Below are 14,635 nucleotides of genomic sequence, written 5' to 3'. Positions count from 1 at the left end.
GATAAAACCAACCCAGGGTTAGTTGACGCTAAAAATAATTTAAAAATTTAAAGATGGTTAAGTTACTGTCTTTAATATAATATATTATTATAATATTATTTAGTATAAATTTTGTGTAATTGGTTACCTAATGGTATGTATGTATGTATGTATATACTTTATTGCACATGGAAATAAAAACGAGAAACATAGTTACAGAGTAAATTAAATACAACAAAGGCGAACTTATCCCTGTATGGGATCTCTTCCAGTTAACCTTTGAGGAAACGAATAAACAAAAGTAACGATGAATGACAAACAAAAACAATAGTGTACAATCACTAAAATTAATGAAATGCAAGTTTTGAATACACATTGCTACAAATAATATATATAAACATAAATAGAAATACTTAAATAAATAAAATAAAGCGTATAAGTATATATAATTATAACCTAAATAAAATAAATAAATACTCAATATATATCATAAATAAATAGATATGAGCTCGAACCAGAAAAGTAAAGGAAATTAAAGAAGTACTAATCGAGGAAAACCGAATTACTTATGTATCGGAAAGCCACAATTTTTTAAGCCTCTCCTTGAGTGATGCTACAGATTGCTACAGTGTCTGCCTACTGTGCACGAGGTCTCGGGTTCATTTTACTGGGCAGTAATTGACTATAAATATTAAACGTAATATACCCGCGTGCATTTGCACAGATAAGAAAATTATTGTTTTTTATTGCTCTATAATAAATTAATCATCAAAAATTCGATGTTATTATTGCAATCTAATTTCGAATGGCTTTTTTCTGAACACGTCATATGAAATTTTTAGGGTTCCGTAGCCAAATGGCAAAAAACGGAACCCTTATAGATTCGTCATGTCTGTCTGTCTGTCCGTCTGTCTGTCCGTCCGTATGTCACAGCCACTTTTCTCCGAAACTATAAGAACTATACTGTTGAAACTTGGTAAGTAAATGTATTCTGTGAACCGCATTAAGATTTTCACACAAAAATAGAAAAAAAAAACAATAAATTTTTGGGGTTCCCCATACTTCGAACTGAAACTCAAAAAAATTTTTTTTTGATCAAACCCATACGTGTGGGGTATCTATGATTAGGTCTTCAAAAATGATATTGAGGTTTCTAATATCATTTTTTTCTAAACTGAATAGTTTGCGCGAGAGACACTTCCAAAGTGGTAAAATGTGTGTCCCCCCCCCCCCTGTAACTTCTAAAATAAGGGAATGATAAAACTAAAAAAAATATATGATGTACATTGCCATGTAAACTTCCACCGAAAATTGGTTTGAACGAGATCTAGCAAGTAGTTTTTTTTTAATATGTCATAAATCGCCTAAATACGGAACCCTTCATGGGCGAGTCCGACTCGCACTTGGCCGCTTTTTTAATATGTGTGTAGATAAAGTAATATATGCAACTGTACATTATTAAGCAATTTAAGCATAATAATTTACAGTTACGTAAAGTTTATGTAACTGTACATTCCTTATTTTTTGATAAACTACTAATATCTACTTAAATCAAATGTCTTGTTTTAACAAGGAAATTTATTCCATAAATAGGCAATTAAGAACAATGATTCCGAATATTTATATTTGAATAGTGTTCATGAAGTTATCGACACACAGTCTTTTCCGACAGTCGATCAAATATCGATATCACGGTGTCCCGGCTCAGTTCCCGTAATTATCGTTGTGTGCGTGCGTTATGACACGACTCGCTGGTCGTTCGCATGTACACAGACATTGAAATGATGCGCGTGTATTGTGCAATAGGAGCGTCCATCTACAAGTGTGCGTACTTTAGGTGTGTGCGACTGTGCGTGCGATGTCTTTATAATTACTGGTGCTTTGTGTGTGTTCGAGAACTTGCGACAGGCGTATTCAATACAAATCGCCGGGCATGCCCGATCTCCTTCATTCCTATATCTGTGGATTTCACCAACTGTAGTTTATGGTATGTTAAAACGTGTTTTTAATTTTGTCGCATTGTGTTGTTCTGTCCCTCACGGGAGCACGCGTTTAGCACATCTATAGAAAATATACTACATCTATGACGATTTTGTTTTTTTTTGTTTCAGATAGGGATTGTCTACTATGCTACTTTATCGGTTTTTACGGTTCTGATATAGCAGTTGCCAAGATATTGCCAAGTTCTTTATATTCGAATCGATCTTTATATTTGAATGTAATGGTTATAATAAAATTAAAATACTAACTGATCACCACTCGTTGCGAAAACTTGTATCGTAATGTACTATTATGCTTTATGTTGGAGCTGATGGCCAAGTTTCCAATGCACGAAATAAATAAAAAAATTGAAGATTTTGACATGTGTCACTGTCAGCCAGTTGCCACTGTCGCCACCGCCAGTCACTCCAGCCAGGCAGCCTGCCCTTCGAGTTGAAAAATAAAGAAAATACTGTTTTACAGCTATACAACGAAGATAACAGTAATTGGGAGTAAGTTTTATATGTTCATATTTTTATTTTACGAAGGAAGTGGTTTTATAACCAAGTGTCAAACAATGCTTTGTTAAATGTATCGGTACGTTCTGACCGCCTGATAACAATTGCATTACACATTGTTAATGCTGAAAGGTTATGTGAATTATTGAATGTTGTTTTCTTGAGCGGCCGACAACACTCAAAATGAGTTGACTGAACTAGATTTGATCATAAGTTCATATGTTGCGCTTGACTAAATTTATGAACCTTGAGCGCCTACTCGACTCGACGCTTCGCCGATCGCGTGCATTCAGTCCGGGGGCTAAATGTGACATTTTCAGACAAAAGGTACTACATTGCTGGCTGCCAAAAAGAGCGATTTTTACTACATTTTTATAGCAACAATTAACAACAGATAAGGCACCATTGCTTAAAAATGGTACAAACAAGCGCCTGTTTGTATAGGACATGCAAACTCGACAAGGACACATACTGTTTAGTGGGAACTTCTAGGATTAACTGACTAATACAAAATGACATTCTTACCATACATTCATAAAATAGACGTAAAAAATGTTAACTCCAAATTAGGTACCTAAAGATATGTGTAAGAGTCTAACACTACGGAGCTGACTGCTGATCAGAGTGATTTTGAGTCAGACACATATGTACAGCAGAGGGATATTTGTGTAATGAGTGTAACACAAACTAACATAGAAAAATAATTTGATACCTCCAAATGCATATACTCATACCTATAAGTACATGCGGCCCACACCAATTTGGGTGTCTAGCCATAATATAGTAGTTGCCGCGCACTGCAACGGAACGGACGCCTGCTCGCGCTTGTACCACAGTCATCAAATGTGATTACGGCCAGGTTTTACCTAATAATGAGAAAAGAGCCTACTCCTATCGTAAAGGCAGGTGTCCATGGGCAAAGGTACTTGCTTAACATTGCATTGACTGATTGACTAAACTAAAGATGGAGAAATTCGTTGCGGTAGACTATCTATAATTAATGAAGTATACGAGAGCAAGTCCATAAATTCTGAAAGGCCTCATCTTCCTCACATGTCCCGGCTTTTTGCCACGGCTCATGGGAGCCTGGGTCCGCTTGGCTACTAATCCCGAAAATTGGCGTAGGCACTAGTTTTTATGAAAGCGACTGCCATCTGACCTTCCAACCCAGAGGGTAAACTAGGCTACTTAATGGGATTAGTCCGGTTTCCTCACGAAGTTTTCCTTCACCGAAAAGCAACTGGTAAATATCAAATGATATTTAGTAGGTACATAAGTTAAAAAAAAAACTCATTGGTACGAGCCGGGGTTTGAACCCGCGACCTCCAGATTGCAATTCGCATGCTCTTACCACTAGCCAACCAGCACTTCACAATAACGTCGTTATAAAAAACACGATTTACGAATATAATGATAACAGGCACATATACAGAATTGGGACTTTCATGTAATCATATGTAATATAATATGTATTTGCTACTTACCTATTTGATGAAAGTCTGTTTCCAAAAGTTTTGTTTCGTATAAGAGTGTCACTTGCCTACGTCACAATAACATTGCCACTTTATTTCAACATAACATGTTACATGGGTACATTATATCTATGGTTAATAAGTTAATTTATTTCTTTATAATTTAATAATTTTCATTTATATGTATTTTATCTTAAATTTTACAATAACACGTCATTTTTAATTATTCGTTAGCAATATCTTCCGATTCACGAAAGAAATTTCAGACGTTCGGGTAATTCTGTTTACACTACTGGCAACACAGGATAGCGCTGTCACATTTGACAATCCGCCATTTTGTCCCTGACCGACCGTCCTTGTCGAACGCGTGTTAATTGTTATTTCCTTCTCGCTCAGTGTCAGCAGTCGCAGTGTTTTCCAAACTTTTCACGTCGTAAACTTCGTAATTAATGTTTTGTTACGAAAATGGTTGGCTGCTCTATTCGGAACTGTAAGAGTAGGAGTGAAAAGTGCAGTATAGATTTGTTTTATTTTACTATGTTTCTACATGAATAACTTAAAATTAATGCCGTTAAAATAATTTTCACTGTTGGTTAAAATTCTCCCACATTTTAAAGTTTGAGAACCTGTAAACAGCATGATGACGTAGGCAAGTGCCAGTTAGGTCATTCGCGAATCTCGGAAGAGAGTACCAGGCGGAGTATATTATTATACCATGAGATATACTATTATAATTTATTACTCTGATACTGACCAGGGATGTTGCGAACATCCGCATCCGCATCCGCAACCGCGGAACTTCCGCATTATTTTCAACATCCGCATCCGCATAAAATCGATGCGGAGCTTATGCGGATGCGGATGTCGAACAAGTCGGTACAGGAACGTCTTAGCGGCGGCGTAAGTGCTAGGTAATTTCGTCATTAGTTATAGGTAATGACTCATTACCTATAACGAAATCGTCTAGATCCAGAAAAGTCGGCGAAGTTACTGTTTATTAAATATAACGCACCTATATTCTTGCTCAAATACTAAACGTTTCGTTTTTTTTTTAAATAAAAATATACTAAAAATAAGCAGCAAAGCAGTGGTGGCCGAGTGGATATAACGTCCGACTTTCAATCCGGAGGTCGCGGGTTCAAATCCTGGCTCGTACCAATGAGTTTTTCGGAACTTATATACGAAATATCATTTGATATTTACCACTAGCTTGTCGGTGAAGGAAAACATCGTGAGAAAACCTGCATACATCTGGGAAGAAATTCAAAGGTGTATGTAAAGTCCCCAATCCGCATTGGGCTAGCGTGGGGACTATAGCCCAAGCCCTCTCGCGCATGAGAGGAGGCCTGTGCCCAGCAGTGGGACGTATATAGACTCAAATTATTATTATTATTATTTATACTAAAAATGTAATATTTGACGTTTTCTAAGTACCTAATCTTGACATCCGCATCCGCGGATGTGAGCCTTTAAATATCCGCATCCGCATCCGCATCCGCGGATGTCAAAAAATCTGCATCCGCAACATCCCTGATACTGACTGTACTGGCTATGTGCACAACTGAGACTTTGCTGGGCGCTATTGAAAGACATCAATTATTTGGCAGTAGACATTTAATATGGACAGACGATATATTACCTACATGAACTCGGCCAATACAGCTCAGCTAACTAGTTTAGAGTAGGACCAAGCTAACCATGCAATATGCATGGCATTGGCGGAGTGCGGATATGTTAAAATTAACATAAAATCCCTATGACAACTGACAATATGACGGTCATAATGACACTCACTCACTTTGTTGTACCTATTCAAAGTGACAAAAAAGCGGCCAAGTGCGAGTCGGACTCGCCCATGAAGGGTTCCGTATTTAGGCGATTTATGACGTGTTAAAAAAAAACTACTTGCTAGATCTCGTTCAAACCAATTTTTGGTGGAAGTTTACATGGTAATGTACATCATATATTTTTTTTAGTTTTATCATTCTCTTATTTTAGAAGTTACAGGGGGGGGACACACATTTTACCACTTTGGAAGTGTCTCTCGCGCAAACTATTCAGTTTAGAAAAAAATGATATTAGAAACCTCAATATCATTTTTGAAGACCTATCCATAGATACCCCACACGTATGGGTTTGATGAAAAAAAAAAATTTGAGTTTCAGTTCGAAGTATGGGGAACCCCAAAAATTTATTGTTTTTTTTCTATTTTTGTGTGAAAATCTTAATGCGGTTCACAGAATACATCTACTTACCAAGTTTCAACAGTATAGTTCTTATAGTTTCGGAGAAAAGTGGCTGTGACATACGGACGGACAGACAGACGGACAGACAGACAGACAGACATGACGAATCTATAAGGGTTCCGTTTTTTGCCATTTGGCTACGGAACCCTAAAAATGAACTTAGACTACATTGAAGGCACATCATACTTTATGATCGATTAGAGTTTGACTTCCCGCACCAGCACATAGCCAATACACGTAGTATTATAGTCAATGACACAACGACGACTCACAGACCTGTCTATTTCAGTTTGACGACGCTTGAGAGAACTGAGCTTGACCTGAACTGACCGGACGCCAGAGTTTGCAGACATGGCCTTCCGGGACGATCACACGGAAGTCAACCCTCCCTACTCCAGGGTCTTCGTCGTCTGCGGCAAACTCAATGAGGACGACCTCAGACCTCTGTTTGAAAAGCACGGCGAAATCGAAGACCTTTACATACCCAGAGATCGAAACACGGGAACCGGTAAAGGCGTAGCCTATATAAAATACTACAAAACCTCAAATGCCGCCGCCGCCATTGAAGAGCTCCATCTTAAAAAAGTCGACAAGCATTCTAAACCTCTCAAAGTCATGGTTGCTAATCAAAAACATGACACCGACGTAGTCAGCGAGGATAAATACAGGCGCCTGTTCATCAAAGTACCGAGGCAAGCATCAGAGAGCGACATACAAGGCCACTTCTCCGAGTTTGGCTATGTGGAATTCGTTAAGATGCCCAAGGACAGATCCACTAAAGAAAGCAAAGGTTTCGCGTATGTACAGTACAAGACGTTCCTTGAAGCTGCGAAGGGGTATGAAGGGTGCGATCGCAAGTACAGACCAATGTTCGCAACACCTAAAGAGGAGCTGCAACGTACTAGAAGCGGTCAAAGCCAAGACAATTCGATGATTTATTATGCGCCGGTTATGCGACCCGAAAATTCGTTCTATCCGCAACCGGTTTACCCCCAAAATTCCGTGAGTTCCATGATAAATACCCCATCGGACGGCTATGTCTCGATTACTGTAACTTGCAGCCCTCAAGTCCCACAGCAACCTCTCGAGCAGCTCTTCAACATAGTACCAGGAATGCAAGAGTTCGAGTTCTCCGTCGACACTTACAACGGCTATTCAAAAGCGCTAGTCACATACGCAAACGCCTCCGCGGCAGCGTATGCCGTCGAAAAAATCAACAACTATCATTTCCCTTCAGGCGAAATTCTTACTGTGAAACCGGAGAATCAGTTAAAGAAAGTGGCCAACGACTTGACTAATATGGTCGACGTTTTTAAGAAGTCTCTAGACGGGGGTGGTCCGAGCCCCAACCTCATGGGGTTAGCAGAAGCTATAGCTCAAGCGTCGTCGTTAATTAAACAAGCCACTTCCATACAAGTTGAGACTAAGCAGCACATTGATACCCGTGTTGATCGTCCTCAACTAGATGATTTTTGGAGCTCTCTGCCGCCATCGCAGCCGATGCTCGATCGTGACGCTAGGGTTGCAAAGCGTTGCTTCATAGTATTCCATCCTCACCCGCCGCCGCCCGCTTACTTAAGAGATATCTTCTGCCGCTTCGGGGACCTGATAGACGTGTCGACATTATCTAATAAAACCTATGGCTATGCGAAGTACGGGTCCAGGAGAGCCGCCGATAATGCGATAGCGTGTCTCCATGGAAAGACGGTGAACGGGATCAGAATGAAGGTTCTGGAAGCCGACGAGAAACCGCCGAGAGATGACGATGATGAAATGGACGGAAGACGGAAGAGATCTCGGAGGGACGATGACTAAACACTATTTTTAAAAGCACTTTAGTGGTTTAATGAGTATAGTTTACCGCAGCATAGAGACGATTAAACAAGAAAGTGATTAAGGCCCAGTTGCACCAACTACATTTTACAGACAACAGTGAACTGAGAAATATAGGTACCATACAATATAATTTAACAAACGTTTTAACGGTGACAGACGGTTTTGTGCAACCGATCCTTACGCGGTTATCACATACTTATGCTGATTCGCACGTCGCTCCAGTGTATGAGTGTCAGAGGGCCTACCGCGAACCACGTTCGACGTGTTGCCTCTCTGTCGCACTTGTAAATTCGTACGTAAGTGTGACAGGGAGGCAACACGTCGAACGTGGTTCGCGGTAGGCCCTCTGATGTCCCGGAGCGGCGTGTGAATCGGCATCCAGTTTTAAGACCGTCTTATCCAATGACATTCGAAGTGTTTAACTATTCTACAATAGTCTCTTCAGACAAAACCAGTTCCGGTGAGGCCGTACCGTAACATAATCAATAGATGGTGGAGGTCCCCACACCGACGAAGAAAATACGAGTGAAAGAAAGACAGTCAAACTAGACTAGACCTCTCTTGTTGTAACCCCATATCTATAGAGGAAAACGCAACTTAGTAGACTTTTTATTGTTTTTTCGTCCCTGTTTTACTTTCAGAAATAACGATTTCATTCTCAACGTATTGCATAAGTTAATTTTTCACTAAAATACAATTCATTCTTTAATCCATTTTGCTTGTATTACAAAAAATACCTGAAGTTAGGTAATGCAATGTAAATGTTTTTGTTCTATGAAGTACTGATGGGTAGGACATCAATTTAAAATGAGTTTGTATGAGTACCTCATTTTCTAAAATGAGGTGTTACAATGTCTTACTTCAAATGAGGTGAGGTACTAGCATATTTTCAGCGTCAACTATTTCCATTAATTCCAACAGCGAAAATTTTTTTAAGATGTATGAAAGCTTGCAGCACTTACGCTTGTTGTCTTTCGTGTTTAATTGTTAACGTATTTTCGGTGGTGACGCGAAGCTCTTTGGGTATTTCTAATTCATTGTTTCATTTTAAAAGGATTTTTGAGGGGTTCATGTCATAGAGAGGCGGTGAGTGGTACAAACTCAACGCATTTCTCGGTGGACCTTTTGTCGTTGCAATAAGGTTTGTAGTTCGGCAGTTGACAGTGTGGATCATTACTCGTTTCTTCATTTGAGACATTTGAGTTTTGAGTGTCGGCGAGCAGGCGTGCACCTAGCGCCTCGCGCGATCCAGGGACTCTGTTGCGAGTTATGAGCAGTGTATGAGTTTTGAGGGTCGCAAGATTCGCGAGTGAATTTGAACGGATAAGAGTTTTTTTGGAATTTGAAGTGTGTGAATAATTTGTGTGGCAAGAGATGTTTGTGATACGCGCGAGTAAATGAGTAAAATGAATAGAGGAGTGAAGTAAGACATTTTTGCGGTACGAAGTACTGCGACAAATTAACAAAATGAGTGGTACAAATGAGGTGCCTCACGAGTGAGCGACTCAACACTACTATGAAGTCCTATCCGAAATCCGAATACTTATCCTTTTTCGATTATTAAACAAAATAAATATAGCTATCCATTACTTTTTTTATTTCCATGAAACTTTGTTTTCATGTAGGTTAATATGTAGTAGATTTAAGGCCTTGAATGTTAGTTTTAATCTTTAATATACATTTGTACATTTGTAGTAGCAAAAATTTTACCTTTACCTTTTATCTTAGCCTCTGGGACAACAAATATGTTGTAAGTAAAGGCTTTAAAAAAATCGTATTACTGATTTATTGTGAAAAAGTCCCTCAACAACTTGTACCTTTAATGTTACATCTTTTAAATTGTAAAAGGTTTAATAAATATTTTCCTTATTTAAATAAATACTTGTTTTAATTATGTAAATATAGGTATGTAAAGGAAGTATAAAAAGGTGAGTCTAAAACGAACTCTGCCTACTTATCGTGTTCGCTGATGTATAAAAAAAATCACATATTCTAGCCGCACTAAATCAGTTAATCTCAATCTATTTTGATCTTAAATTGAAATACTTATTCGTGTATATGATAAACACACAATACTTACAAACATATGTCGCATTTACCTTCTTTGTTAGAAAATGTATTTTCACCCCTTATTATGCACTAATTTTTTGTCAATTTTATTACAGGTAAAAATGATACCAACTCACATACTGTCAAGAATATGTCGACGACATATTTTGCTCAGAAGATTCAACCACGCCAAAACCACAGCCACGGGGGCCGAAAAACAAGAAAGGGATTTCAAAACTCTCTTCGAAAAACATAAAGACAAAATCACGTTCAACTCTTATTTGGAACAAGACAAATTAGAATTGGGATCATTTAAATATTTTATAAGGAATGTTAAGAAGGCGAAAGAAAAACAAGAACTTGAATATCGACAAAAGAGTCGACCGCCGCTGCCTGTGGCTTTAAAGTATTTTGTCAAAGAAGAACAATTGTTGAAAGAAGATGAAAATGTTATCGTAGAAGAACCAGAAAAAGCTTTTCAGTTGCCCTTTTCAAACACTGCCAAAATCGGTAAAGCTATTGCAAAAGAATCTAACGAAATTGATGAGTCTAAAGAAAAAACAGACGTAGATAAATGGATGACGAATTATGAATACTTTGACGATAGTCAACTGGAAGAAGATACTATAGATAGTCAGTGGAGCCATAACTATGGAACACCAGATCCGACCGCGAGGGTTAGTCTGACACAGTGCGGAGGCTGCGGAGCTCTACTGCACTGCAGTGACCCAGCTATACCCGGATACTTACCAAGTGAAATCTTCAAGCAAAGAAACGACACTGAGCTCAAGACTTTGGAATGCCAGCGGTGCCATTTTCTAAAAGAATACAACATAGCATTAGACATTACAGTGCAACCAGAAGAGTACGAAAAACTATTGGAATCTATCAGGCATAGAAAATCATTAGTAGTGCTTATGGTAGACCTGCTCGATTTTCCATGCTCAATATGGCCTGGTATTGTCGATATCATAGGAACCGATCGACCTATTATTATAGTGGGGAACAAAGTTGATTTAATACCAGCTGACAGTGTAGGATATCTGCAAAGGATCAAGGACTCTTTAATGCAAGAAATAGGCAAGACTAAACTAGGCGAGGCTAATATTAAGTATGTGTCTCTTATATCAGCTAAAACAGGTTACGGTGTTGAAGATTTAATATCGGCCATGTTCAAAGTTTGGCTTTATAAAGGCGACGTCTTTTTGGTTGGATGCACTAATGTTGGGAAAAGTTCACTTTTCAATGCTTTACTACAGTCAGACTACTGTAAAGTTCATGCAGTAGACATAATCAAAAGAGCTACTGTTAGCAGATGGCCCGGGACAACTTTGAATCTGCTAAAATTCCCTATTAACAGACCGTCTGGATGGAAGATGTTTGAGCGAGCGAACCGGTTAAGATCGCAGTCCAAACTCATGAAGATAGAAAAGGAGATAAGAAAAGCACAGTTGGAGGGGCAGACGATCCGCGAGATGCCATCTTTGATCGGCCATATTGGTAGAACGTTTTCAGATCCAATGGATTATGAAGACGGCATAGAGGACAATATAGCTGATAAGAAGCGAAGGATGATGGTTTTAGACGAGAAAGACAAGTTATTTGCCAACAGCAAATGGTTTTATGATACACCTGGAGTAGTGCATCCAGACCAAGCGCTGTCTCTCCTAACTACAGAAGAGTTATTAGCTACCATACCTAAGAGATTGATACGGCCGCAGACTTATTATTTGCACAAGGGCTCAACAATCTTCGTGGCCGGACTTGCGAGGTTGGACCTGACAGATTGCGAGAATCCGTGTCGCTTGACAATCTTCTGTTCTGATCAATTGCCTATCACTGTGACGAAAACTGAAGACGCTGACGAGGTGTATAATACGTTTTTGGGTACGGAATTGCTTGCGGTACCATCAGGCGGGACAGAGAGATTAAAAAACTGGCCCAACATGGAGAAAAAAGTATTGGAGTTTACGGGAGAAGGCCCTAAGATCTGCTGTGGTGACATAGTACTATCATCCATAGCCTGGGTCTCTGTGAATGCTAAAAAGGGTGATATTTGCGTGGCAACAGCATGGACGCCTGAAGGCAAAGGTATATTTAGGCGATATCCTTCATTACTGCCATATTCAATAAACCTGAAGGGTAAAAGATTGAGAGATACGCCGGCGTATATGATAGGAAAAATATTTTCTGATAAAGATAATGTACAAAGTTAAAAACGGACTAGGTTTTCCGTCAAGATGTCAGAATCTTTATAATGAATCACTAACACAAACACCTACTTTTCGTAAGGATAAATGCTTTACTCTATTTAGTATCAGTACTACCGCGAAATTCGCAAATTGCGGGCAACTTTCTCTTTTACACCAATTAAGTCGTAATTAGTGTGACAGAGAAAGATGACCGTGATTTGTGAACTTTGGTTTTGGCGGTAGCCCTCAGATTATTAAATATAGTCGTAATGCAGCACTGTCAAAGCAAAACAAGAGATTGTGTAGTATACCGAAAGAGGGTTATGAATGTTATTTTTTGTAAAATAAATAAATCAAATGTTATAACATGTTTTATTATAGGTACATCAAATTGTTGGGAAAGATACAATAAATATGACTAATATGTCATAATATTGCCAAACATTAGTTAACTCATTCAGGGCAGTGCCATCAAGCATAGTCGGCAACATTCAAAATCCCGTATATAGAAAACAGCGAGGTGTTGCTTGCAGTAAATGTGTTAAGTAGTAGACCTGTATATGATACAAAATTCCTAAAAATCTTTTTAACTTATTTCCCTATTTAACCCTTATTTTGCCTTAAATATGTAACATCATTGATACCAGACAGTAACTTATTGACTATTTCCTCATATTGGCTTGTTGAGTCGTGTCCATTTTGATATTTTTCATCACTTTCTGCACTGCATTTGCTTAGCAAAGCATTGCCTTCTGTCATCTGAAATAAAAAAATACTAAGTATTACTTTTATTACAGGTCATATTTAATTTAACCTTTTAACCGCCAGCAATTTTTGATTGAGCATGCTCGTGTCGCCACCGACAGTAATTGTACCACGCAGAGTAAGGTTGGCATAGTTAAGGGAGTTATAAATGTGCTGTAAAAACCGAATCAGATCTTTGTCTTATTTATCAGGCTGTGGCGAAATGAGCTGGATATGTAATGTCTTATATATCAGACTCTGGCAATTAAAGGGTTAATGGTATGGTTTGTTGTATAGTCAGTATCAAATAGATAATGACAGCCGAAATTACCAAATATATATATTGCATATATTGCACAATGAAATACATTACACATCCTTCTTTCTATGGTAACAAAGGTGTGTTATATTTGGCTACTTTGGCTGTCACATTAAATCTCACAAGTCCCATGATTCTTTCTTTTCAGTCTTTTGCTTCTACTCAGTGCCCAGTCAGTTGGTGAGAACATACAGACACGGCAGGGGGCTTTGTTTAATAATATGTAGTGATTAGATACCTCTTTAAATAGCTTAACATTCTGATTCAATGTTTCCAACTTTTCTTCCATTTTCAAATCCTTTGTAGTAACTTCTTGCCTCAGGTTCTGCCTTATATGAGCCAGGCGCTTATTCAGTTGCTCCAAACTAGCAGCATACTGACTAACATCAATAGGTTCCGAGTTATGAACTGTTTCCTCCTTATTTGTTTGTGATTCAACAACAGGTAAATTCTTTTTTAAATTATCAGCATATTTCTTCATAGTTGCCAAGATTTCATCAACTTCACCCTCAAATTTAATGCCTCCAAAGTCTGGCGTTACCAGTTTTAAAGGCTCCGCGTCTAAAAATTTTGAAACAGCGTCTCTATCCAAGTTGTGAACTGATAAATTGCTGTTTTTAAAATCGTTGATCGATCCGAATATGTTTGAAATCTCGTTTAAAGTGTTTTGAGAATCTAACAGTTCTTGATCAAGAATTCTAGTCATATTTGCTATATCATCAACGTTTATTGATGTGCGAAGATGAGCTCTAAATTGACTGGCTCCGGTTTGAGTTTGATCCATTTTCAGGGCCTTCTTTTTCAGTTGCTATGAAGTTTTACGTAGTTCACGTACCTCGATCTTCAAGTACGAAGAAATATAATTGAAACGTTATATTTGCCCTTCCAATAAATATTTTAATTGAATTATAGGGTTCAAAGACTGTATTTATTTAATTTTATCACAAAACAATAGAAGCAAAATTGACAAAATAGCATTGACGGAAACGGAACAAATGTAAAAATAAAATGTCGTTTCTTGAGAACGTGGTCCAAATAAGACTTACATTCCAAGGTTTGCAAACTACATTGGTGTTATAAAATAAAATTTAACAATTACAAATAGAACACGTTTTATTTAATTATTTCGGGTCATTAGTAATTTACATTTGAAATAAAATAAATTAGTTTTAAGCTAACTTATGTAATCTTTCAAAGACAAACTTAACGCTTAATTTGGACCATCAATTGGAGCCACAGAAAAAAAAAACATTCCCAGTGTTACAAGATTTAAAAAACAAATTTATAATGTTTATTTTTA

General features: G+C 38.0%; 3 protein-coding genes across 3 annotated transcripts; 2 read left to right on the top strand and 1 right to left on the bottom strand.

Annotated features, from left to right (window-relative positions):
• The first annotated feature begins 6,461 nt into the window (after positions 1 to 6,461).
• Positions 6,462 to 8,078, top strand: LOC134659575 (RNA-binding protein 45-like). Its single transcript, XM_063515239.1, has one exon. The coding sequence runs from the start codon at positions 6,547 to 6,549 to the stop codon at positions 8,008 to 8,010; it is 1,464 nt and encodes a 487-aa protein (XP_063371309.1). The 5' UTR covers positions 6,462 to 6,546; the 3' UTR covers positions 8,011 to 8,078.
• A 2,124-nt stretch (positions 8,079 to 10,202) lies between these two features.
• On the top strand, positions 10,203 to 12,306 carry LOC134659691 (nitric oxide-associated protein 1). Its single transcript, XM_063515379.1, has one exon. It carries the CDS (start codon positions 10,203 to 10,205, stop codon positions 12,294 to 12,296), a length of 2,094 nt encoding a protein of 697 aa, XP_063371449.1. The 3' UTR covers positions 12,297 to 12,306.
• Positions 12,307 to 12,800: 494 nt separating this feature from the next.
• On the bottom strand, positions 12,801 to 14,175 carry LOC134659788 (uncharacterized). The gene is made up of 2 exons (XM_063515491.1): positions 13,574 to 14,175; positions 12,801 to 13,031 (listed from the first exon to the last, which is right to left on the bottom strand). The coding sequence occupies exons 1-2, from the start codon at positions 14,117 to 14,119 to the stop codon at positions 12,876 to 12,878; spliced, it is 702 nt and encodes a 233-aa protein (XP_063371561.1). The 5' UTR covers positions 14,120 to 14,175; the 3' UTR covers positions 12,801 to 12,875.
• Positions 14,176 to 14,635: the final 460 nt, after the last annotated feature.

Source organism: Cydia amplana, chromosome 25 (genome assembly GCF_948474715.1).
Source record: "Cydia amplana chromosome 25, ilCydAmpl1.1, whole genome shotgun sequence".
NCBI lineage: Eukaryota > Metazoa > Arthropoda > Insecta > Lepidoptera > Tortricidae > Cydia > Cydia amplana.
Note: the sequence above shows the minus strand (reverse complement) of the source record. Positions and strands in the feature narration are given on the sequence as shown.

Excerpts from the sequence above, each read along its gene's own strand:
- LOC134659788 (XM_063515491.1), bottom strand. The coding sequence starts at position 14,119 with ATGGATCAAACTCAAACCGGAGCCAGTCAATTTAGAGCTCATCTTCGC. Across the intron at positions 13,032-13,573 it reads ATGTTAAGCTATTTAAAGAG|ATGACAGAAGGCAATGCTTT; the intron begins GTATCTAATCAC and ends TTTTTATTTCAG.
- LOC134659691 (XM_063515379.1), top strand. The coding sequence starts at position 10,203 with ATGATACCAACTCACATACTGTCAAGAATATGTCGACGACATATTTTG.
- LOC134659575 (XM_063515239.1), top strand. The coding sequence starts at position 6,547 with ATGGCCTTCCGGGACGATCACACGGAAGTCAACCCTCCCTACTCCAGG.